Source organism: Misgurnus anguillicaudatus, unplaced genomic scaffold (genome assembly GCF_027580225.2).
Source record: "Misgurnus anguillicaudatus unplaced genomic scaffold, ASM2758022v2 HiC_scaffold_33, whole genome shotgun sequence".
Classification (NCBI taxonomy): domain Eukaryota; kingdom Metazoa; phylum Chordata; class Actinopteri; order Cypriniformes; family Cobitidae; genus Misgurnus; species Misgurnus anguillicaudatus.
Genome location: NW_027395283.1, coordinates 15,631 through 42,750, shown reverse-complemented (window position 1 = coordinate 42,750; position 27,120 = coordinate 15,631). Strand labels below are relative to the sequence as shown.

Genomic DNA, 27,120 nt, shown 5'->3' with positions numbered 1-27,120 from the left:
GGGAAGAGTTAATCAACAGTCAAACTTTGTAAAGCACCATTAATTAAAGTTATGACACCAAAAACTTGTTTAAAGATTTACATTTTGTTAAAAAACAATTTAGTAGTGAAATAAGAGCAAATAATCAAAGAATGAAATCGGTGCTGCTCATGTTTTTAGATTGTTCTACAGTACCGTATTATGGAGGACGGAAAATGACTTAATGGTCCCATATTTGAATGTCCTTAAAAGGATAGTTCACGCAAAAATGAAAATTCTGTCATCATTTACTCAATCTCATGTTACAAACCTTGTGGTTACAAATAAATTTCTTTGTTCTGGTGAACACGAGGGAAGATATTTTGAGGGAAGTTTGAAATCAAGCCATTTGTGATCCCCATTCGCTTCCATAGTATTATTTTTTCCTACTATGAAAGTGCTGTTTTTTTTACTGTTGTTTTATGAGTGAAATACACATTTGAAATAACGTTACCCATGGAAGTACACTAAATTTTAGTTTATGTACACTAAATGGGCCGGTGTCTGTAACTTAAGAAAACAAACAACGTCTGATTTCCAACAGATATTTTATCAAAACTTGTGGCTATCAAAACTTGTTACCAAAAGACTTTAGCATTACAAAACAACACATTAGCATCACATAACCAGCCAGTTCTAAAAGCAGGTGATGGCGCCTTATTATTAATCTATGGCGGGTTATCCGTGTATGGCGGATTAAACGTGCAAATAGCCGTTCATTGGTCGATCAGACGTCTAACTGAACTGAAAATACAAACCTTACGAAAATAAACCATGGTTTTATTGTGATTAAAGTGTTGTAACCATGTTTATTTTTTTGGTGTATTGATTACTATCAGCAAAACTATGGCTTTACCACACTAACCATGGTTTAACTATGGTTTTTGAAAACCATGGTTGTCAAAACCATAGTTATTTTGTGGTAACCATGGTTTTACTACAGTAAACATGGTTTTTTGGTCTTAACTGTAGTAAAACCATGGTTAATTTTCGTAAGGGGTTTTTTTCTGATCATAATCTCTTTGTCCTACAATGTCCTATCTTTATGGCTTTGCTTGATGTTTGGATTTTATTCTTCAGCATTTAATTTCCAATATCTTCTTTTCTTTTAGTAATTACTTTATACAATAGTTTGTGATTATTTCTAGCCATAATTGAGACGAATACTCCATTGTAAGTCCATTGTAAGCAGTAAGCGTCTTGTCTCTCCAGTACAGCAGGAGGCGCTGCAGCTCTTTAGTCCGCAGATAAACTCACTAAAGAAAGAAAGAAAGAGCGCGCGTGTGATGTGTTTGTGTATCCTCAGTTTTTTTCTCTCGTGCGTGTTTCATTGAGTGTAAACAGAGTCTTGTCTCTGTGTATTAAAGTGTTGAGACGTTGATGATGAGATGTGCTGTAAATGAGTATGAACTGATCTGTCCATGCTGGATATATTGATGATTTCATCACAGAAATCTCTCAGCTGAAGAAAGAGGTGGCGTTACTGGAGACAATGCTGAAGTCAAGAGGAGATTTTGCAATGAATCGAGAGGTTTGTACAGCTTAAACATCATTTACCTGAATCAGACAACATCAAATCATTTCATGGATCAAACCTCCACAGAGTCTCTAGATTCTGTCTGTAATGCTGGAGAACAGCAGCAGATCCTGCAGACCAAACTGAAGATGTGTTCAGTTAAACTCATCGACTGCACGAACCTCATGATGAAGATTAAAACTGAACCCACAGACATCAAAACTGTACCCACAGAAATCAAAACTGAACCAACAGAAATCAAAACTGAACACACAGAAGAGGAAGATCGCACTGATGAAGATGATGATTTTATTTCATCAGGTATGTCTCCTTAATTATTGTTGTATTTTTAACTGTCATGAGAGGACCTGTTTTGGGTTTTCAGTCACAAACTCACTAATCAAGGGGTGCGTTTCCTGGACAGGGATTAGACTAGTCCTAAACAGAGATGTATAAAGTACTAGCGACCCAGACTTGAGTAAAAGTACAAGTGCTCTATCAAAAAAGTGACTTGAGTAGAAGTTGAAGTGCTCTTTAAGCACAGCACTTAAGTGGAAGTACTAAAGTATTAAACATGCTTTGTACTTAAGTATTGCAAGTAGTTTATTTTAAAATATACTACTCAAGTACTGAAAGTAAAAGTACAAGTATTAGACGGTGGGCCGAGGGGAGATTTCGTGTTATCAGACGATCTCTTGTGATGGATAACCCAGTTTTTTTTATGTAACCGCTACGCTTTTCAACAAAGCAAATAAAAATTTTGCCACTTACACACCTTGCACATTACTATAATATCGGTAACTTTCTCCAGATTATTTTCCCGGCGAATAGAGCAAGCAGCTACGTTTGGGGTCCGAAGTTCATGACGTATTTGTTGCCTTCATCCAATAGCGTGCGTGGAAAAGTGATGACGCGTGTCAACAAACTGGCGAGTTTTGCTGGAAAGATTGAACTTGTTAACTAATTTTAGCCACTAATGCAGTTTTAATATTCAGTTTGACACAAAATGTGAATGTAGAGGTAACGTTGCCCATTCTTACCGTTTTTATTTTATGTAACCATCTTTGTCATGTCCTGTCATTTTTTTGTAATCTTTAATAAATACACCGTTCTATTTTTTTTTACACCGTTCTGATATCTGTTATCGCTTGGAAACACAACGTCATAAAGCAAGACAGACAATTATTTTCCATGCTTTATCATGTTTACTGGAAAGAAATGTCAAAAAATGAAGTGCTGCATGCATGTATTTGAGGGTAGTGGACCCACCATTCCCTTCACAGGCACAAGTTGGCAGAAATCGATTTAATCAGTGTTTCTGTGGAAAGACCTTGAATGCAGAGAAAGCAGTACACAAGAATAATACAGGCATATAAGTTACAAAGCCAGGAACCGACAAACAAGTTAATCAAACTAGCTAACACAAGCTTCCACAGGCAGTGCTACAGCCATTTCACAAATATCACAAAGATAAAAAGTGCACAAAGGAGAAGAGAGGAAGTTTTTATTGAAGAAACTGCAAAGGAAGGTTGGTAGTATATTGTATAGACATGCAGTGAAGAAAGTAGCATGGTTTACAGTAGTATAAATTAAATATGCAATGTTTAAGCAGTAGCCTTTAAATAGCAGAGCAAAAATGCATCAAAGACAAATGGTTTAAGATTATTATAACAGTTACATAGAAAATCGCTGGGGGGTGGCAACATGTACAGTGTATATACATACACATGTGCAGTGTAGTAAAAGTATAAGAGTAGTACAAATGTAGATGCAGTGTATTAACAGTAATATAATAAAAACAACCTACAAAATTTTCCTTTTCAATTATGGCATGATTGGCATCGTTATTATCAACAAAACCAGACACCTGGGGTCTCATTTATAAATCCTTACTAAAAGTCTACGTATGCACAAAAGCCAAAAATGGCATACGGCAAAAAATATTAAGACAAAACAAAGCACTGTTCCCTTTATAAATCACAGATCACCTGCAATTGTTCATACATGAATCATTCTCAGGTCCCACCCTGCAAGCCCATTCTCCCATTAAGTTCGGTTTTGTATAGATCACAACCTTTGTGTGGGAACTGGCGTATGCACAAAACGGGGCTGGAAATGTGCGTACACCAGTTCCCACACAAAGGTTGTGTTCTATAAAAGAAAAAACTTAATGAGAGATGGGCTTGCAGGGTGGGACCTGAGGATGATTCATGATTACCCAGCAGCCATATCACCCTGTAGCCCAGGGATGTCCAAAGTCGGTCCTGGAGGGCCTGTGTCCTGCAGAGTTTAGCTAAAACTTTCCTCAACACACCTGCCTCAAAGTATCTAGTCTGCCTATAAGACCTTGATTAGCTGGATCAGGTGTGTTTGATTAGGGTTGGAATAAAACTATGCAGAGACAGCGGCCCTCCAGGAGCAGGAGTGGACACCCCTGCTGTAGCCCAATACAGCTTGCCCACTGAAGCTAAGCAGGGCTGAGCCTGGTCAGTACTTGGATGGGAGACCACCTGGGAAAACCAGGTTGCTGCTGGTAGTGGTGTTAGTGAGACCAGCAGGGGGTGCTCACCCTGTGGTCTGTGTGGGTCCTAACACCCCAGTATAGTGATGGGGACACTATACTGTCAAAAAAAGCACCGTCCTTTGGATGAGACGTTAAACCGAGGTCCTGACTCTCTGTGGTCATTAAAAATCCCAGGATGTCCTTCGAAAAGAGTAGGGGTGTGCCCCGGCATCCTGGCCAAACTTGCCCATTGGCCTACTAATCATCCCTCATACTAATTGGCTATATCACTGGGTCTCCTCTCCACTAATAAGCTGGTGTGTGGTGAGCTGTCTGGCGCAATATGGCTGCCGTCGCATCATCCAGGTGGATGCTTCACATTGGTGGTGGTTGAGGAGATTCCCCCATTCATATGTAAAGCGCTTTGAGTACTGAGAAAAGCGCTATATAAATGTAAGGTATTATGTATGAACACTTGCAGGTGATCTGTGATTTATAAAGGGAACAGTGCTTTGTTTTATAGGTCTTAATATTTTTTTGCGTATGCCATTTTTGGCTTTTGTGTGTACGTAGACTTTTAGTAAGGATCCTACGCACAGTTTTATAAATGAGACCCCTAAACAATGTGAAATTGGTTTATTATCCATCTTAAGGGAACAGGTGGAAACAATATATGTAGCATGAGTTTTTCACTGCTGAAAGTTACAAATCATTTTTCTTCAATCAGTGATGTGCAGAACCTAAACCTATTGTTTTGCACTTTTTTAGTGGTAGAGGCAGAGGATGGCGAGGCAACGCCAGTAAAAACACAGGCTCTGAGGTCTTAAGCCCATGGTCTTTACACATCCAAGCAGGCCCCACACCTTGCAATATCTGCAAACATAAGAAGTATAAGGTTCAGAAAAACAGCAGTAAAGGGGTTAAAATAAAATTAACAGTATAAAACAAGGTATCACTTCACCTGCCCTTACAAAAATTAACCATTGTTTTTCTACAGTTAAAAAAATGGTTACTGTAGTAAAACCATGGTAACCACAAAATAACTATTGTTTTGACAACTATGGTTTTATAGTTAAATCGTGGTTAGTGTAGTAAAACCATAGTTTTGCTGATAGTAATCAATACAACAAAATACATTGGTTACTACACTTTTACCACAATAAAACCATGGTTAATTTTCGTAAGGGTGCTATCGAGATTATACCCGGTACCTCACCACACAAAAACACAAGAACATTAACACACATATGCAAATGGGTAACGTTACAAGCACTTCGGCAAAACAGTCATTGAGGAGAGGCTGTTAACAACGTGAACTTTGACTGTCAAAGCTAAATGTACTTTTTAAAAAAAACTGTGGAAGAAACAGAGGGAGTAAACATTGCAGCTTATAAAAACTATAATACTGTGAAAAGCATAAATTATATAAAAATGTACATTTTCGCTGCTCTAACGTTAGTTGTCTACACACCCCAGCAGCTGTCGAAGTGTGGCTTGCCCACCGGTCATTTTCAAGCGCAGTGGGCGCAAACTTTATGAAATATTACTAGAACATTCGGCTGGGGTGTGTCTCTCTTAAACGGAGATGTAAGAGAAATGAACACGACACATATACATATTTTGTGTATGACCGATCGGCGGTAAAAGTTAATATGCACGGAACATCGTTGTTGTACGGAACGGTTAACGTTAGTCTACGCCTACGTAAAACAACACTAACGAGACGCATACATACGTTTGAACAAACCAATGTACACAACAAACATTTTAAATAGATATCAATTAAATCAAATGAATACTTACAATCACACAAAGAATGTCCTTGGCGATGGTCAATTCCGCTGCAGCTCGTGTCTGAATCCGTGTAACAGCTGTTCTACTAACCAACGTCTGATTGGTTAATAATAATCTTTTGTCAGTATCTTGCCGCTCTATTGGTTCGACTGATATAGTAGGCAACCGCGTTTGCCTGCATATTTACGGGGACATTTTATCATTTCGGGGGAAAATGTGCAATAAATGCGAGTGGCAACACTTTTCATATCGTTGAGAATAAAACAACCTTCCAAACTTTACAAATTCAGGTTCTCCCTCCATGGGGATCATCCATTTCGAAAAGTAAAGCAGATACGGAGCCTCGGCCCACCGTCTATATTGTGTGATGTAGTAATTAAAGAAAACAGTCAAAAGTTTGAATATAATATTGTTTATATTATTTCAAATGTTTAAGCTAAAGGACACTTACAATTCCTTTGGCTGTAGCAGGAGTACAAGGACATGAATGTTCAGATAATTCAGATTAATTTAACTGATATGGCGATAGAGAATTCAGAATTAATGAAATATTAGTCGATAAAATGGTAATAGGTAAAGGTACAAGGTGTTTCATTGAATTTAGGTTTCCTTCTTTCGCGCACACTCGCCCTTTCTTGCGCATTCTCTCTCTCTCTGTCTTTTTTCGCGCACTTTGGTTCTCTCTTCGCTTCACATTTGTCAACAACCCTGGCTCATATTTGTGAGTGAGAGGTTGGGAGGGGTCGCCCTTTACTATCTCCAATTGGTTCAGACCACCATGTGACCATGATTCGTAACATTTGAGAGTAACGAGTAACTATGCAGCACATAAAAAATGTATTGGAGTAAAAGTATTAAACTCAAAGAAAAAATGTACTGAAGTAAAAGTGGAAGTAGGAGAAAAAAATAATACTTCAGTAGAGTACAGATACTGTCTTTTAGTACTTAAGTACAGTAGTGAAGTAGTTCTACTTCGTTACTATACATCTCTGGTCCTAAACTACTTTTTTTTTTAAAGGAAAACACCACCGTTTTTCAATATTTTACTATGTTTTTACCTCAACTTAGATGAATTAACACAGTTCTATCTTCTTTCGGTGCGTGCACTTTTAATCTTTGTACAGCGCTTCTTGAATGTCCAAACAAAAGTTTTATTTTGTGCCACCATACTTACTCGTGTAACTACTCTCACGCAACAGTCTTTAAATAGGGAAAACATGGAAGTGTTTGGTGGTCCCATTGACTTCAGTAAGTTTCACAATTCTTTCCCCCAGAAAATTATGAAAGACATAGCCAAAAAAGGTCCATCAGTCATTCAATAATAAAATTATGAAGTGAAAAGAAAACTTTTGTATGCAGAGAAACCAAAACAAATCATTTTATTCAATAATTTGTTTTTCCTCCTTGGTTGTTCATGAGCAGACTACGACACATCACCTGGGGCCCGTTTCAATAAGGAGGTTCAACCAACTCTGAGTTTAAACTTGAACTCTGAGTTGACTTACTCTGAGATAGTAAACTCTTGAGTTTTCGGTTACAGAACAGTTGATCTGAGTTAGTTCAATCGACTCTGAGTAGGTTGACTCTGAGTTAAGCGCATGCACAGCCACAATGAAAAGCCATCATCGATGAAGCTCAGATATTACGATTTACCATGGCAACACCACGTGACAAAGAGGTCTTAATCCTTTTTACTACTAAAACTGAAAGTGTTACTGCAAGTGTACACCAAAGAAAAGAGTTGTTTTTGTAAATTGCTACTCTAGTAAATGCGTACATTTAAAGGGGACAGAGAATGAAAAACCATTTCTACCTTGTCTTTGTTGAATATGGTAGTCTACCCACATTCACAAACATACAAAAAGTGCTAAACATGTTAAACATCTCAGTCTCATAGAAATTCCTCTTTTCGAAATGTCAGCCAGAAAACGGCCCAATCTGAAAAACTGATGCTTGTTATGACATCACAGGCATCTCCCTGCCCCTCCACTTTAAAATAATTGGCTACATTTTTTGAGTGGCAGCAAAGTCAGCCAATCAGTAATGAGATTGCAAGTTAAGCCAGTAGGGGGAGCCAAATAGGTGCAAACCACTTGTTTAAAATCCCCCAACCTAATAGAGCTATCTGAGAGAGGTTTTTAGGAAGCTTCTAAGGCATTACAGACCCAAACAAAAAAGTTTTTGTCTACATGTCACATCACAGAACAAGGATAAATACTCCGTTCAACCATTCTATGTCACCTTTAATTTTTCATCACAGTTAAAATATCCGAAGTAAATAAACTTAGGACTGTACGTTATTATATTCATTTACATGCAGATGCAATCTCATGGACAAAAAGATGACAGCAGCTCAGCTAAAAATGAAATTAAGCATAATACTTTGTCATATAAGGCTATGAACTTTACAAATGTTTGTCATGAATAAAAAAAACTCGCAGGGCCAGGATTCGAACTCCGATCGCCGACAGTACATCTGCCCTAACTACTGCACACAGCACTACCCACTAGACCAGCGATAATGACGAGTGGATACGTAAGAAATGTCAAGGCAACTGTATAGATGTAAGAGCACCACAAAGACTGATATTAGTCATATAAGGATATTTATATATCTAAAATGACTGCAAAAAAAGTATAATTTTCCTCACATAAATGTAAGTGGATATGACAAAAAACCACTCGGGGTCTCAAAATCCTCTCACGACATAAATCTAACTTTCTACAAATGAATGCAACCATCCAATCATCATCTACAGGATTCTCTATAAAAGTACATGACATTTTAGTCACCTAGACCAGGGTTCCCCAACCTTATTTTCACCACGGACCGGTTTCAGCTTTAAAAAAATTTCGCGGACTGGGGGGGGGAGATTGGGGGGGTTCGAAGAGTTGTTGTTCAAACGTGCTGAAAATCCTCCTTTTCGAAATTTACGTTTTAAACGGAAGTAAAGATAACAACCATGCATTAGGAAAATTAATAATTGCTTTATTTAGGCTATAGTATATTTTCTATAGACGTGTAAAACCATATTTTGGCGGATTGTTTTTTACTTTCATTGTTTTTACTAGTTTGGCTGCCCATTTAGTCTTAATAATTAATGGAACCTAAACAAACTTGCCTTGCTGTTCTCGAAGGCAGCTCGAATTTTGGTCGGGCTCGAGACCCAATTCCAAGTAACAGAAGAGAAGAAAAATGCAGTGAAGGAGGAGAGATGCCAGAAGATCTGCGGCTGGGCGCAGAGGCACGGAGACTCACGTTTACCATGATTATGATGATTGACAAGTTTAGGTTCCTTTCAAACCTACGTTAAAAGTGTAGCCGTTAAAATATTATTAGCCTAATAGTTTATTTTGATCATGGTGCTATGATCGATGGATAATACTGAAGTTGTTTTATAGAAGAATAAAATAATTACTTTTCAGTCATTTGCGCTGTCACACATTTGAACGTCGTCGCATATGTACATCATTGCGACGTACATTTGCAAATGATTCATAAAGTCATACCTCCGCAATTCTTTGATCGATTGTGTTTTAGAAGTACTGTATGCTCAAACTCTAATGACAGCAATGTGATCACTGATGCGCTGGTAGAGAGAGAGAGAGGGCGGAGAAAAAGAGAGAGAGCGCAGCTCTGTTCAAAAGTGGAAATGATTGATGTTATTTGAAGTCGGCTCTTACAGTACAAAATACCCGATTAAGCTATTACGTGGCTATTATACAAATTTTTTCGGGACGTTCTTGCGACCCGGTGGAAACTTGTCCACGACCCAGTACTGGGTCGCGACCCGGTGGTTGGGGACCTCTGACCTAGACGGTCTATGCATCTAAGTATATCATATTAGCTTTACAAGTCATTTCAATTTACTGTTTGAATTTTTTAGTTGAAAGTTTAGTGTAATATATAAAAATATAAAGTCGTAAGTTAAAATGGTTTGCACTGGCAATTTAATTATAACTTAAAGACAGCTTAAAATATTTTACAGTGTTCATAATAAAAATGTGCCCAATGATTGAATGTACTAAAGCAACTAACAAGATTAAACACCGCTGCTCCTTTAAAAAAGGGGAGGAGACCACAAGAAACTCTGAGTTTACAGGATAAAACCTGCTCCCGACTAGTGATGGGAAGTTCGGATCATTTTTCTGATTCGGATCTTTGAATCTCGTTCATCAAAATGAACGAATCTTTTTTTGAGTCTTTTCGTTCTTTTCGTTCATTTAAAATATGATTACCTATAATTTCACAAATTACCCCAAAATAACCACTTATGCAAACAAATATGACATTTCTAACAAGTTATGAGAAATAAAAATCCTTATTTCATTATTTCTTGACACAAGCTCTGAAACATACACAAGAGATAGAAATTATTAGCTTACTCCTAAGTCAGTCCTCGTGTACAAGTCATGGTAATGCAGCCAAAGCCAAAATATAAGAAACGGAACTCCATATTTATCACATTTGTACGCCTCCTCTCGTGTCTAACTTACAGATGTTAGTTGTCAACTCGTCACTGTCTTACTGACTCTCTGTGTTCGGCCAGGCTGTGCCGTATGATATACAGCACAGGACCGGAAAGAGAAATGATTAGTTCATCATTCTCTCGAGTTCGGGACGATTTCGACTCTTTCGTTCTTCCTGTCAGCCTCATAGAGGCTATGCTGTCAGTACCGGAAAGATAAATGATTAGTTCATTCAAGTCTTGAGATCGGGTTCGGCCGGGTCCGAGTCCTTATGTCACGTGACCGCTGGTATATCACATTAAATACAACATTAGATTCGTATTATTGATTGCGTCTGAATGTATCCTATATTGTTTTATATTTAGTAAATTAAATACAAAATATGTGCAAAAACATTATTTGAAAAATTAAAGTTCCATCTTATTGAAGAACGAAAGACTCTGACCCAACCGAACCCGAACTCGAAAGGTGAACTAATCATTTCTCTTTCCGGTACTGGTAGTGTAGCCTCTATGGGACTGACAGGAAGAACAAAAGACTCGAACCTGTCCCGAACTCGAGACTCAAGAGAATGATGAACTAATCATTTCTGTTTCAGATTCAGAGCCCATATGTTGCGCAATGCGCATGCGCGGTCAACACAAAATGAACAAATCACTCTCTGAGACAACTCGGTAGTCCCGAGTCATATTAAAGATTCGTTCAAAATGAACGAATCATTCATGAACGACACACCACTACTCCCGACCAGGTTAGGTTCACAGAGTAAGTTACTGCGGAAACAAACTCTGAGTATAAGTTACCTCCTTCTGAAACAGGCTTGACTTACCCCGCTGTCTTAGGTTTAACCTACCTCTCATTTTGAAACAGAAAACTCTGAGTTTTCCTCATTTCAGGGTTAAAAAACTCAGAGTTTTCACTTAACCACCTTTCTTAAACAGGCCCTTGCTGACGTAGTTGACAATGTTTTTATTTAAGCCGTTATGCAAACATTGTAAACAATACTTAAACAACCCATATAAATGCCAATATTACTTGCCGGTGTATTCTGTGTCTGTACGCTGGCAACTCAGTGTTCTCATCACTTTATAATATTTTTATTGAACGAATGTTGGACCTTTTTGGTAATGTCTTTTCATTGTTTTCTGAGGAAATGAACCGTGAAACTTAACTAAAGTCAGTGGGACAGACAGAAGCCAAATGGTTTGATGGTTTTTATCAAAAATATGTAACAATGTGTTGTGAAGACAATCGGAGCACTTGGGTGTTTAGAACGACACAGGTGTAAGTGATTTATGATAAAATTATAATTTTGCGGTCAGTATATAATGTTGGTCCATTTGACTTCTACAAAATAATGGATTACTCACAAATAATCATGCATTACATTATGTTTCTTAGTCTTTCTTTGAACTGCCATCTTTAGTGTAGCTTTAAGCCTTGTACTTGACGCGTCCACACGAGCACAAGGGTGTGCGCGGCAAAAATGAAAAATTAGAAGACGCAGAGTGGTTGGTTGAGTGCGCAAGACCCCATTTCACTAGGCGGTGTGCACGTCAAATTTTGTAACTTTGCACGCGGCTCCGCAATCCAAGAAGCACAAGTTCCAGGTGAATATAGCCAAGCATGACGTCTCATCACGCTGGCACCCAGTCGGTGAGTCGAGTATAAAAAAACCCAAATGGAGGTTCGCGCTGTGGAGCCAGACAAGGTATACAAGGCTTCAGGTAACATACGAGCACGAGGCTACATTGTGCATGCGTCGAACCGTGCAACACACATGCTCCAAACCGAGACAAGCAAACCAAACTGTTCAAATGTTTTTTCATGTACCGTGCCACCCCTACTCTTGACATCTATCTGACACTAAAACGCCACAACACTCACAAATCAGGGCTTCATCTGGCACCCCCATTTATTCTTGACATGCGCTCTGAACCCTCGCTTCAAATATCCCATCACTGTGACATGTCTATTACATGTCTAAATGTGTGAATGTTGAAAAAGACACAGAATCTCACTTCTTTGTGTAAATAAGAGTGAAAAGACAATTTAATTGTTTTATGTTTCTTTCAGATGTGAAGAGTGATTCATGTTTGGATATAGAAATAACGTCCTCAACATCAAAAGAGCGACTGACAGCACAAACTCTTTCCTGCATCACCTGTGGAAAGACATTCAGCTCACAGAGACATTTAGAGAGACATGAGAGAAAACACACTGAACAGAAACTATTAACCATATCTGAGATCAGCTTTACTACCTTACAAGAGAAGAAACTTCATTCAGAAGACCACAGAGAGAAGAAGAAGAAGCAGTTTCACTGTGAGCAGTGTGGGAGGATTCAGAACCAAACCAAATCTTAAAGATCATCAGAAAATTCACACTGAAGAAAAACCTTTTCACTGTAGTGTCTGTGGGAGGAGTTTTAGTCATTGGAATAAGTTACTTAATCACAAAAGAATTCATACAGGTGAAAAACCTTTCAAATGCTCTCAGTGTGACAAGACGTTTGGTTGTTCAAGTAACTTAAGAGTTCATCAGAGAGTTCATACTGGAGAGAAACCTTATCACTGTAGTGTCTGTGGGAGGAGTTTTAGTCAACAGACTACATTACTAAATCACAAGAGAGTTCATACAGGACAAAAACCTTTCAAATGCTCTCAGTGTGACATGACGTTTGCTCAGTCAGGTTACTTAAAATCCCATCAGAGAGTTCACACTGGAGAGAAACCTTATCACTGTAGTCTCTGTGGGAAGAGTTTTAGTGTAAAGGGTTCATTACTAAAGCACAACAGAGTTCATACAGGTGAAAAACCTTACAAATGCTCTCAGTGTGACAAGACGTTTGCTTGTTCAAGTAACTTAAAAGCCCATCAGAGAATTCATACTGGAGAGAAATCTTAACACTGTAATGTTTTTGGGAAGAGTTCATCAACAGTCAAACTTTGAGCTTTAAGCACCAGTGACCTTAATAAGGTTATGACACCTTTAAATATTGTTAAAACTTAATAGTAAAAAAAGAACAAATATTCTAATTATGAGGAATATTGCAGATAAATAGAACAGAACAAACAAACAATTGAAATAAAACTGCTGCTCATGTTTTTATATTAATCTAACAGTACTGTATTATGGAGGACTAAAAATGACTTAAAGGTCCCATATTTGAAAGTTTTATTTTAGGTTATGATGTCCTTATGTTCTTTTTTTACTCACTTTCATGTTGTTTGTAACAGTTACAAACCTGTGTCTGATGAACACAATGAAAGATATTTTGAGGAAAGTTTGAAATCAAGCTATTTGTGATCCCCATTCGCTTCCATAATAAAAAAAATATTTCTATGAAAGTGTTGTTTTTTGAGACCTGTTTTGAAATAATGTTACCCATGGAGGTAACTAAATGTTAGTTTCTGTACCCTAAATGGGCCGGTGTCTGTAACTTAAAAAAAAAAGTTTGATTTCCAACAGATATTTTATCTAAACTTGTGGCTACTAAAGACTTTAGCATTACAAAACAACCCGTTAGCATCACATATTCATTTACAATATATAATTTTAGTTTTCTCTGGCTTAATAATGTAACTTAAAAAGAGGGCTGCATGATAAATCGCATGGGATTGTCTCGCGCATCTCGTCAGTAAAGCGGCAGCCGGTTCAGAAAGCAGGGGCCTCATTTATAAAGCGTGTGTATGCACAGATTTGATCGTAAAGTGTGCGTACCCAAAAATCCATGGGAAAGTCCATATTTATAAAAACTGTCTTTGACATGGAAATGTGCTTGGCGCCACGTCAGGGTCTGAGCAGAGGTACACACTTTTGCTTGTCCGATTGCTGCAGGTTTTTGGAAAATAAGCCATTCTTGCTGTTTGAAATTGGGTTTAAACATTGACAAGGGCTCTTTTATGTCTGACATTAATTACGCATTATTTAAAGGCAAAGATCTGAAACTGCTCGGCTGCGCGCACAAGTTCAACTTCATTTGCGATTTATAGATTTGAAAGGGGTACGCTCGTTTTCTGCGTGTACGTTCGGTTTATGAATCACACGTACGCATTTTTATTAAATGATTGTAAGATCAAATGTAGGCTGCGTCTGAAAACTCTAAAATGCTGCCTTCTGAGGCAGCTTTCCAGGGCAGCAAGGCATGTCCGAATTCAATGTTTGGTTTACTTCCTGTCTCCTGAGATACCTATGCGTGGACGTACATTAAGAATGTGATTGGTCGAGTTCGAAAAAATAAAATGGCGGCCAAGGACGCGACTGGACCACCAATTTAGTGTAAATAAAAGTATTTTTTCACTTTTTACACCTTTTAATTGCATTTCTAGCGAGAAATTAGTATTCAAATATGTGATTAGTTATCACAAAGGCGCTCTCTGTTTAAATTTCAAACATGCTGCCTAGAAGTGTGTCTGATAGTCTTTCTCTGAGCTACCTTCATGCCTCCGAAGTCATTTTCTCATGAGGCAGCGAGGCAACGAGTCACTGCCTTGAGTTTTCGGACGCAGCAGTAGGATGGATTTTATGCAGCATTTTATAAATGAGGCCCCAGGTAATGCCGCTTTACTATTAATCTATGGCAGGTTATCCATATGGCGGATAAAATGTGCAAATAAACGTCCAATTGACAAATGGCTAATCGAACGTTTGACCAAACGTCTTGAAATTTTAGTGCCTAGCAGCATGTGCAACCCATGACGATATGACATGACGTCATCGTCTTAAAAGTAGCTGGGTTTTTATGAGGTAATGTGCCAAGCTATTAAACAGCGTGTGTGTCCGGAAGCAAATTAACTGTTCAGAACTATATAGAGTAGTATTAATTTGTGTTGTTTTTCATATTTTATTTACAGATTTATTATTTATATAACACATTTGTCTCTTTTATAAACTCTTTTGTTATGTGTCAAACTTGTTTATTGTATATTGTGTGCTATGTGATTTTACAAATAGGTTTAAAGTCTTAATGTCTTGGGACCATAATGTCATTAATTGTCAATTAACTTTGCTTGGTATAAAAAACACTGGAAAAGGAACTGTTCAGATAATAAATGCTTTGTTCATTTTTACAATGATTACGTCTCCTGATTTCTGCTATAGGCTTATTCTCTGGGCTGGTAAATTAAAGTATACATAATCATTCAGTATTTTGTCAGTCTTTTTATTCTTTCTAGGAAAGCTAAAGGACCTGTTGTTGAAGTCTGTTCCCTATGTGTTTCTTATAGCGTTTTCATCACATTACATTCATAATTTATTTAGAAAGATTAAGTTTTGAATGGGTTATACTATGAAGGAATATCACCATTTATTAAATATTTCATAATTTTTCCGTTGTCTATTATTTCTTTTTACCTTATATCTTAGCCTATTTCTTCTTCCTGTTTGTTCTAAAATTATTATGTTTACATACTTAATAAATATATACATATAACACACAAACACAATCGTGAAGTGATTCATATATAAACAGGCATATGCATATTAATTTGTATGTAAACATAAAAGTTTTAGAACAAACACGTAGGCTATAAATATAAGTAAGAAATAATAGAAAACAGGAAATGATGAAATAAATAATAAATGGCATGCACACGTTCACAGAAAGGGCTTAAACTGTGCAGCACACATGCCCTATTTGTACTTACACTCAGAAGTGTCAGAGGTGTTTTATTATTTAATTTTTTCAATTGAACCGCGAGAAGACAAAAACTTGTATTTATGAAATTTAATAGACATGATAATATGCTTTGGTATGTTTCCAAAGAAAAACACAGATAAAATACAATACTTGAAAAAATACTTTTAAGTAGAAAGTAAACCTCTGCTTGATAGTGACCATAACAACTTATCAACCCACCTGTGGACAGTGGACGTTGGCATGAATGATCTATTAACTTCTCCTTGTGTTTTTTTGGTGTGTTTTTTTTTGGTAGTCTGTAAAACGACAGATCCGAATTCTTGTTAAATCTGTTAGTACAGTCTATCGCACAACAGCTTTTTCCCAGATTCTATACTCAAATTCTGCGCTCTGTCTTTTTGCCACTCATGGGCGTAACCGCGCAGGCACTTTCGCCAAAGGTGCATACCGTCTATTTATTTTCCAAGGAGTTTACGCCACACTCCAGAAGATGGCGGTAATGCACATTGTTCGTAAACTGTCAGTAAAACCACTGAAGAAGAAGCGCCTTCTCCAGTAAAGTAGGAGGCGATGCAGCTCTTTAATCCGCAGATAAACTCACTATAGAAAGAAAGAAAGAGCGCGCGTGTGATGTGTATCCTCAGTGTTTTTCTCTCTTGCGTGTTTCATTGAGTGTAAACAGAGTCTTGTCTCTGTGTATTTTAGTGTTTAGACGATGCAGGACACTACAGTGTGTGACAGTAAACTGAGCTTACAGGAGGATCAAACCTCCACAGAGTCTCTGGATTCTGTCTGTAACGCTGGAGAACAGCAGCAGATCCTGCAGACCAAACTGAAGATGTGTTCAGTTAAACTCATCGACTGCACAAACCTCATGATGAAGATTAAAACTGAACCCACAGAAATCAAAACTGAACTCACAGAAATCGAAACTGAACCCACAGAAATCAAAACTGAACCCACAGAAATCAAAACTGAACCCACAGAAGAGGAAGATCGCACGGAGGAAGATGATGACTTTATTTCATCAGGTATGTCTCCTTAATTATGTTGGCTTGAAAAAGCCAACATACTGTTATTGTGTTTAAACTTATATCTTATTCTTCTTAGCACCCCAAAATTTCTGACACTAACTCGTCCTAGAGCTTTAAAGCTACATGCACCAAGTGTTCCACAGACCTTCAGACTGGTCTGACTTAGTGTGCTATATCTTTTCTAACTGATGGGACCTTCCGAATTCCTAAACCGGGCGTTCAAACACCCCAAAATTCCCATTAACTTAACATGGAGACAAACTTTGACGGGTCATAGCTGCGAGTGAGAAGCTTGTAGAAACTTGTGGCTTACCACATTTAAGGAGCCTGACAGGCTCTGTAAGAACATACATCACAATATGGTGTAAGCTGTACCCCTGGGGTGTAATAGGCCCCCAAAATTTCCCATTGACTTATAATGGGGCAGGAAACATGCCCATATTAGGGAATAAAAGCGTCCCAGATGGAATATCTTCATTTTTGAGTGTCGTAGAGGCATGGGGGTGGGCTCATTTTACTCAGTCATCCAATTAGTCTCTTAGGATTACCCCAGAGCTATTAAGCCACACCCCTAGCAACAATTTTGGGTACCCTAGCAACATCTCCCATAGACTACCATTATAAAAAGCCCAGATGGATATCTTTACACCAGAGTGTCATAGAGACATAGGGGTGGAGTCATTTTACTCGGGCATCCAATTAGTCTTAATATCAACCCTAGCAACCAAATATGAGCACCCTAGCAACATAATAAACAAAGCCTTATATCTCTGGATCTGAACATCATAGAGACATGGGGGTTGGGTCTTTGGGTCATGTTAGCTTCATGTTAAGTCATGTTAGTTTCATGCTAGCTTTATGCTAATATCATATTATGGCAGTTTCTCAATACCAAGTACGCCAAACTCGGACTTGTGTCCTTCGTAGTTCGAACTTGCAAGTTCAGACTCGGAAGAACGAACTCCTGACGCGAAATGCATTCTGGGAAACTTCGCTGTCATAAGTCCACACAAGTCTCCTCTGATGCATCCTCGATAAAATGGGCGGATCAAGAACACATCCGGGGATTTTATGTGAACTTGGGCTTGATGCGAACTTTGAATTGGAACAGTACTTGGGCCGCGACTGATGACGTTTCACAAGTCCACAAGAACGCAAGTACAGACAAGAACGCATATTGAGAAACGGCTTATATCTTGCTAACTTCAAGTTAAATCATGCTAGCTTCATGTTAAATCTTGTTAGCTTCACGTTAAATAGTGCTAGCTTCATGCTAATCATGCTAGCATCATGCTAATCATGCTAGCATCATGCTAATCATGCTAGCTTCATGTTAAATCATGTTCGCTTCATGTTAATCATGCTAACATCATGCTAGCTTCATGCTAATCATGCTATCATCATGTTAGCTTCATGATAATCATGCAAACTTCATGCTGATCATGTTAGCTTCATGCCAATCATGTTAACATCATGTTAACTTCATGCTAATCATGTTAGCATCATGCTAGCTTCATGCTAATCATGTTATCATCATGCTAGTTCCATGCTAATCATGTTAGCATCATGCTAGCTTCATGCTAATCATGCTAGCTTCATGTTAAATCATGTTAGCTTCATGCTAATCATGTTAACCTAATGATAGCTTAGTGCTAGCTTCATGCTAATCATGCTAGCATCATGCTAATCATGCTAGCTTCATGTTAAATCATGTTAGCTTCATGTTAATCATGCTAACATCATGCTAGCTTCATGCTAATCATGCTATCATCATGTTAGCTTCATGATAATCATGCGAACTTCATGCTGATCATGTTAGCTTCATGCCAATCATGTTAACATCATGCTAACTTCATGCTAATCATGTTAGCATCATGCTAGCTTCATGCTAATCATGTTATCATCATGCTAGTTCCATGCTAATCATGTTAGCATCATGCTAGCTTCATGCTAATCATGCTAGCTTCATGTTAAATCATGTTAGCTTCATGCTAATCATGTTAACCTAATGCTAGCTTCATGCTAATCATGCTAGTATCATGCTAGCTTCATGCTAATCACGCTAACCTCATGCTAGCTTCATGCTAATCATGCTAGCATCATGCTAGCTTCATGCTAATCATGTTAGTTTCATGCTATTTATGCTAATCATGCAAACTTCATGCTAACATCATGCGAACTTCATGTTAGCATCATGCTAGCTTCATGCTAATCATGATAGCATCATGCTAGCTTCATGCTAATCATGTTAGCTTCATGCTAATCATGCTAGTTTCATGCTAATCATGTTAGCGTCATGCTTATCATGCTTGCTTCATGCTAATCATGTTAGCTTCATGCTAATCATGCTAGCTTCATGCTAATCATGCTAGCTTCATGCTTATCATGCTAATCATGCTAGCTTCATGCTAATCATGCTAGCTTCATGCTAATCATGCTAGCTTCATGCTAATCATGCTAACTTCATGCTAACTTCATTCCAGTCATGCTGTCTTCATGATAAATCAAACTGTATTCATTCTTAATCATGCAAACAACCAGCTAGACTAAATTGAACGTCTTAACTTTACGTGTATCCTGTGAAACTGTTCAGGCCACGCTTTTTCAAGCCAACATAAAGTTTGTCTTCAAACTTTAATATCTAGTTATTGTTGTGTTTTTAATATTTTTAACTGGGAGCACCTATTTTGGGTTTTCAGTTTAGGATATCTTTAATACTTATTGAGCAACAGGTATGTAGGCTTAAAGGGTTAGTTCACCCTAAAATGATCATTTGATCATAAATCAATTACCTCTGTGTCGAATTTTGTTTCAGATAATTTGTCTCTTAATTTTAATCAATGTTTTGTTAATAAGTTTTGTGAATATAATTAATAAAAACAATAAACTCAACGTCATTAATATTTAATGCTCCTTTAGCCGCTTGCGCTTTTAGCTATTTCTGTGTTGCTAGCGTAGGACGTGCACGGACCTTGCACACTTTTAAAAATTAATGCAATAAGCATTTCTGTAGGCTAAAGCAATACTTCATCTTGTACTATGTTTGATTGAAGTTTGCATTTGCTGAAATTTATTTTTGCTTCAAGTTCGTTTAGTACTGTTCACTTAATGCTTTTTTTAAATCATAAAGACCTTTCTGTTTAGTTATAAAATCAAAATCAACCTATTAATCATATTACTATGTTGTAGGGGGGAGCTAGAACAGTATAAGACTTTCCCAAACACATTTTTATAGGTTCAAAAATAGTGTCTGTTATAGTTGCCAGCAAAGGACCCAGGTATGAATTTTTTTCAATATTGCACACCCCTAGGCTGCATAAACGCGCAAAGGTAAGCTATTATTAGAGGAATAAGTTATTTTACACTTTTATGCGCATGCTCAGTTACGTGAATGGTCATGTTTCATGCATTTATGGTGGTGTATAGTGTGGATGAAGATTCTTTTTAAAATGCCAGTATAAACGAGGATCGTTTTCATTTTAAAATGTTGTTTTAAAAAGCAAATGCTCTAATATAAACAGGGCCTTAGTCGAGCTGAGACTTTTATATGTTACTTTGCGCTTACTTCCGCATCTGACGTTTATCTTTCATAAGCGGAGACATGCGCACATGGACAAAACCGTGAGAAAGCCGGTTAAGGTGTTTACATGCCACGCGAATCGGCGTAATGAGCAAAAAAACGACCTGTGCCGATCGGTTTTTGCTTACGCCGTTTATGGGCCTTCCCCGATAAAGGAAAACAGTTTTACGCGTTTACATAACCCCACACGTTATCAGTTTATTAAGCATAATTGGTGTAAGACTGTGCATGTAAACTCACTCACTGTTATTTTCTCTTCTTTAATTTTTAATTCTTCCAAGAAAAAAAGCTGTGGAGCATTTTTGTCACCCTAATGTTTGATTCCTGTTTTTTGTTTGTTCTAAACTTTGTTTGCAATGGTGGATTGGCTACTTTTCTTCACTTATCCTAATTTTTTTTATTTACTGTAAATGTTGCACATCAGTGATGCCCTGATGGCCTGGTAGAGTAATAATTTGATTAAACAATAATTTGTATTGCGTATGTGTCGGACTCGGTACACAGTCAATACTTTGAAAGCTCCGTGGACGCCCCATTGTCACGTACTTGATGAAGGCACGGATAAAATGATGTTTCCGAAAAAGTAGATCGTAGAGACATTTTAATCGTTCACGATATCGTCATATCGCACACCCATATCCATTTATTCTAGACATGCGCTCCAGTCCGAACCCTCGCTTTAAATATTCCATCACTAACAATGACCCAGCTGTAATAACAGGACTGACACCTGACTTCTGTCTTATGTGTGAATCTAGAAAAAGATACAGAATCTCAATTCTTCATCCTTCTTTGTGTAAATAAGAGTGAAAAGACAATTTAATTGTTTCATGTTTCTTTCAGGTGTGAAGAGCGATTCATGTTTGGATATAGAAATAACGTCCTCAACGTCAAAAGAGCGACTGACAGCACAAACTCTTTCCTGCATCACCTGTGGAAAGACATTCAGCTCACAGAGACATTTAGAGAGACATGAGAGAAAACACACAGAACAGAAACACTTCACCAGATCTGAGATCAGCTTTACTACCTTACAAGAGAAGAAACTTTATTCAAAAGACCACAGAGAGAAGAAGAAGAAGAAGCAGTTTCACTGTGAGCAATGTGGGAAGAGTTTTGTCTCTTCCTCTGATCTAAATGATCACATGAGGACACACAGTGATGAAAAGCCTTTTAACTGCACTGAATGTGGAAAATACTTCAGAACCAAACACAATCTTAAAGTTCATCAAAGACTTCATACAGGTGAAAAACCTTACGAGTGTCCTCACTTTGAGAAGAGATTTAGCTGTAAATATAATCTGAAGAGACATGTGCATTCACACACCAATGAGAGACCGTATCAGTGCAGTGAATGTGACAAAACCTTTAGGGATTCAGGTTCATTAAAATCACACCAGATTACTCACATTAAAGAGAAACTCTATCAGTGTTCACACTGTGATAAACGTTACGGTCATAAATGTCAACTGATAATCCATCAGAGACGTCATACTGGAGAGAAACCTTACGTCTGCGCTCAATGTGGAAAGAGCTTCACTAGTTCATCTAAATTCAGAGTCCATCAGAGAGTTCACACTGGAGAGAAACCTTACGTCTGCACTCAATGTGGAAAGAGCTTTACTAATTCAACTCATTTAAGAGTTCATGAGAGAGTTCATACTGGAGAGAAACCTCATCACTGTAGTGTCTGTGGGAAGAGTTTTAGTGTAAAGCATACATTATTAAAGCACAAGAGAATTCATACAGGTGAAAAACCTTATGAATGCTCTCAGTGTGGCAAGACGTTTACTTGTTCAAGTAGCTTAAAAACCCATGAAAGAGTTCATACTGGAGAGAAACCTTATCACTGTAGTGTCTGTGGGAAGAGTTTTAGTCAAGGGTCTACATTACTATATCACAAGAGAATTCATACAGGTGAAAAACCTTTTAAATGCTCTCAGTGTGACAAGACTTTTTCTCAGTCAGGTCATTTAAAATCTCATCAGAGAGTTCATACTGGAGAAAAACCTTAACACTGTAATGTTTGTGGGAAGAGTTTATTAACAGTCAAACTTTGTAACGCACCAGTGATATAATACGGTTATGACACCAAAAACTTTTAACGTATAAAGTTTTAAATATTGTTAAAAAGCCCCGTTAATAGTAAGAACAAATAATCAAATTATGATCATTATTGCAGAAAAATACTTTCTCTTTCTATTTACTCACTCTCATGTTGTTACAAACCTGTATAAATGTATTTGTTCTGGTGAACACAAAGTAAGATATTTTGAGGAATGTTTCGAAATTAAAACATTTATGAGCTCCATTCACTTTCATAGTTTTTTTAATAGGGCTCACGATCAGTTTGATTAGAAACCGATCCTCAAAATATCTTCCTTTGAACTAATTGAACGTCTGACCGAACATCTTAAACTATCAGCGTCTGCGGCCCACATGATGACCTGACATGATGTCAGTGCCTTAAAATTTGCATTTTAGGTGCCAAGCTGTTAAAAAGTGTATGTGTCCGGGAGCTAACAAACTGTTCATAACTACAATAGTGTTAATAAAATATGAAAAACAACATGAATTAACACATTTATCATTTTTATGATTTCCTGACTTCTGCTATAGGTTTTTTCTCTGGGCTGGTAAATGACAGTTTACATAATTATTCAGTATTTTGTCATTCTTTTTATTCTTTCTAGGAAAGTTAAAGGACCTGTTATTGCATTGATATCATCTTGTCCAGATGCACAGTATGATGTGGTAGCACAATGGAAATGAATTGCAAGAGTTTGTAGAGAGGAGTAAAGACTGCTGCTGAGAGGAACACCACTATTTGAGTTTAGGTTGCGTACTTGACAAGTTTGTCACACTTTCACTGCACGGATACCATATATTGTATAACAGTTTTTTTTTACTTTATTATTATGACAATCACAGTTGAATGTGATGTGGTAAGAAAAAAGGAAGAATGTCATTGTACAGGTATCTTTACAGATGAAAATAAGGCTTTATACTTCAACTGCAAGTTTCATTTTCATATTCAAGAGAGAATAGTTTATCAGAAAATGAAAATTAACCATGGTTTTACTACAACAACAAAAAACATGGTTACTGTAGTAACACTTTAAAAATCATAGTTAAACCTTGACTAGTGTAGTAAAATCATGGTTTTGCCGATAGTAATCACTACACAAAAACCATGGTTACTACACTTTTACCATAATAAAACCCTTGTTAATAAAGGGAGGGACCATAATTTGTTTTAGTAATTGTTCACTAAATTCCGTTGCAGTTCAATCGTCTCCTGTAGGCAGTGTTTAAATCAACAGTGAATATCTACGTATATTTTAATATTTTGTGCAGATCATTACACTGTTTATCTTATATCGTGTACGCTCGTACACACTGTACAACCTACTGACACACCAGAAACAACAGAGCCGTAAATCTGCCTCCAGATCTGCAGCCTCCTCATACTCACTTGTAAAGCAGTGAGCGTCTTCTGTCTCCAGTACAGCAGGAGGCGCTGCAGCTCTTTAGTCCGCAAATAAACTCACTAAAGAAAGAAAGAAAGAGCGCGTGTGATGTGTTTGTGTATCCTCAGTGTTTTTCTCTCTTGCGTGTTTCATTGAGTGTAAACAGAGTCTTGTTTCTGTGCATTTAAGTGTTAAGACGTTGATGGTGAGTGGGTTGTAAATCAGTATGAACTGATCTGTCCATGCTGGATATATTGATGATTTCATCACAGAAATCTCAGCTGAAGAAAGAGGTGGCGTTACTGGAGACAAAGCTGAGGTCAAGAGGAGATTTAGCAATGAATCGAGAGGTTTGTACAGCTTAAACATCATTTACCTGAATCAGACAACATCAGATAATTTCTAATCTTACTGTTTGTGTGTGTTGTGTTGTCAGGATATGGATTGTTGTGAATCTTCAGTGTATGTGACTGATGATGGGAGTCTGGATTCAGTGTGGATGAGCAGAGATCAGAGCCGCACACCACAGACACTGCTGGACTCTAAACTCTCTGAAGAGAAATCCAGACACACACAGGACTCCGATCTCAGTCTGACTTTACTCTGTTATACTGAGTCAAAGCTCACAGACACTCAGGACACTACAGTGTGTGACAGTAAACAGAGCTTACAGGAGGATCAAACCTCCACAGAGTCTCTGGATTCTGTCTGTAACGCTGGAGAACAGCAGCAGATCCTGCAGACCAAACTGAAGATGTGTTCAGTTAAACTCATCGACTGCACAAACCTCATGATGAAGATTAAAACTGAACCCACAGAAATGAAAACTGAACCCACAGAAATGAAAACTGAACCCACAGAAATGAAAACTGAACCCACAGAAATCAAAACTGAACCCACAGAAATCAAAACTGAACCCACAGAAATCAAAACTGAACCCACAGAAATCAAAACTGAACCCACAGAAATCAAAACTGAACCCACAGAAGAGGAAGATCGCACCGAGGAAGATGATGATTTTATTCCATCAGGTATGTCTCCTTGGGCCAGTTGTTCAAAAGTAATCCATTTGGATTTCAGCTATCGGATTAGATCAAAATTTCAAAATGGGTTGTTCAAAACAAAAAAATGGATTCTGAATTTGGATTGGATCACAAAATCCAATCTAGGTTTTGATCTGGATAAGATCGTCACTTTGTGTTGGTCAAAACATTTTAGTAAGATTGGGATTTGTTTGATCCCAAAAATTAGGATTATTCTGATCCCATCAAAAGGGTGGATTTCAGGAACAAAAATGTAATAAAACTTCCAATAAAATGTTACTAAAACATAGAAACCTACAGTTAGTCTATAATACAACATTTGTATTTTGTAATATTTAAAAAGATTATCATTTGTTTGTTGAAATTTTGTTCAGTTCAGTTTAATGATAAAGTATTCAAAGTATAACATTGGGCTATATTAAGCCTTCCAGTCAATTGAGAAAAAAAGTCAAAATAAATCCCTCATACAGCAGACAATAGCAAACCAAAATTTAATTTTAACAAAAGTAACCTTTAACTCTCATTTGACACTGTACAGTATTCAATAAATCACAACCATCAGAAACCAAACAGTCAAAAGATTTAACAACCAGCAGTTCTACAAATGTAAACTACCTGAAATTTAACCTCTTTATGACTTAAAAAAACAGAAGAACAGACTGCATGTTAAATTAAAATTAAAAGTAATAATAATAATAATAATAATAAACTTTATTTTCTATAGCGCCTTTAAATGTAAATCTCAAAGCGCTGAACAACAACAATATACAAATAATACACACATATATAAAACAATGCAACAACAAGTAAAACCATAAACAAAGGTATCAAATATAATACAAATGTTCACTTAAAAGCTAACCTAAAAAAATCAGTTTTAAGGCGAGATTTAAAAATGCTAAGAGTATTGGCTTGCCTTATCTCAATAGGTAAGGAGTTCCATAGTTTTGGAGCTAATGAAGAGAAAGCCCTGTCGCCCATTGATCTTAAACGAGTTAAAGGAACAGTTAAAAGGCCAGTTTCAGAAGAGCGAAGGTCACGTGATGGAGTATATGGAATTAAAAGCTCAGCCAAATATTGAGGTGCCAATCCATGTAAAGCCTTGTAAGTAAGCATCAAAATTTTAAAATCAACTCTAAAACCAACAGGGAGCCAATGTAAAGACTCCAGAACCGGGGTAATATGGTCACTCATGCTAGTTCTAGTGAGGATTCTAGCAGCTGAATTTTGCACTACCTGCAATCTGTTTAAGGTAGCTTTAGATGCCCCTGCCAGCAAGGCATTACAATAATCAATCCTGGTAAACACAAAAGTGTTTATCAACCTCTCAGCAACAGGGAAAGACAGCATCGGACGTAATCTCGCGATATTTCTAAGATGAAAGAAGGATGTTCTAACAGTGTTTTTAATATGAGGTTTAAATGTTAAACTAGAATCAAAAATCACGCCCAGATTCTTCAATTTTGGTTTAAATTCCATAACTGAACCATCAATGGGCAAAGTAACCGACCCAGCTTTACGTAATTGGTGTGGTGTTCCAATAAGCATAACCTCAGTTTTTCACTGTTAAAACAAAGAAAATTGCGTGTCATCCAATCTTTTATCTTTGAAATACAAGTGGTAATAAAATCAACAGGCACATTGTCATTAGGCTTAGTGTGTATGTATATCTGAGTGTCATCTGCATATAGGTGAAATTTTAAACCAAGAGATCTCAAAACTGACCAAGTGGGTAAGTGTAGATGTTAAAAAGCAAGGGGCCCAAAATTGATCCCTGAGGGACTCCAGATTGCACAACACTAGTTTCAGACCTGAAACCACCCATAGACACAAATTGTTTACGATCAGAGAGGTAGGACTTAAACCAATTCAGTGCAGTATCACATACCCCAAAAACATGCAGTATCACATACCCCAACAGTGTCAAACGCGGAACTGAGATCAAGAAGGATCAATATTGAAAGATACCCAGAATCTGAGGCAATTAACAAATCATTTGTAACTTTTACCAGCGCTGTTACGGTACTATAGAATTTGCGGAAGCCAGATTG

The 27,120-nt window shown here is 37.4% G+C and overlaps 1 protein-coding gene and 1 pseudogene across 3 annotated transcripts; both read left to right on the top strand.

The window, feature by feature from the left end:
* The window catches only part of LOC141349265 (uncharacterized), a 29,908-nt pseudogene extending 6,095 nt beyond the window's left edge, over nt 1–23,813 (top strand).
* LOC129438980 (uncharacterized) lies at nt 33–25,341 on the top strand. 3 transcript variants are annotated; one of them, XM_073865786.1, is made up of 3 exons: nt 33–1,492; nt 24,354–24,376; nt 24,463–25,341. In XM_073865786.1, the coding sequence occupies exons 2-3, from the start codon at nt 24,365–24,367 to the stop codon at nt 25,324–25,326; spliced, it is 876 nt and encodes a 291-aa protein (XP_073721887.1). In that variant the 5' UTR covers nt 33–1,492; nt 24,354–24,364; the 3' UTR covers nt 25,327–25,341. The 3 variants fall into 3 exon arrangements, with proteins under 3 accessions (XP_073721887.1, XP_073721886.1, XP_073721884.1); XM_073865785.1 differs by having other exon boundaries at nt 47–1,492; nt 24,320–24,376; XM_073865783.1 differs by lacking the exon at nt 33–1,492 and having other exon boundaries at nt 24,112–24,376.
* The last annotated feature ends 1,779 nt before the right edge of the window (nt 25,342–27,120 follow it).

What these genes read in the sequence shown, in the direction of transcription:
- LOC129438980 (XM_073865783.1), top strand. Translation starts at nt 24,269, where the DNA reads ATGCTGGATATATTGATGATTTCATCACAGAAATCTCAGCTGAAGAAA. An exon ending in ATTTAGCAATGAATCGAGAG is followed by an intron (nt 24,377 to 24,462) that starts GTTTGTACAGCT and finishes TTGTGTTGTCAG; the next exon opens with GATATGGATTGTTGTGAATC.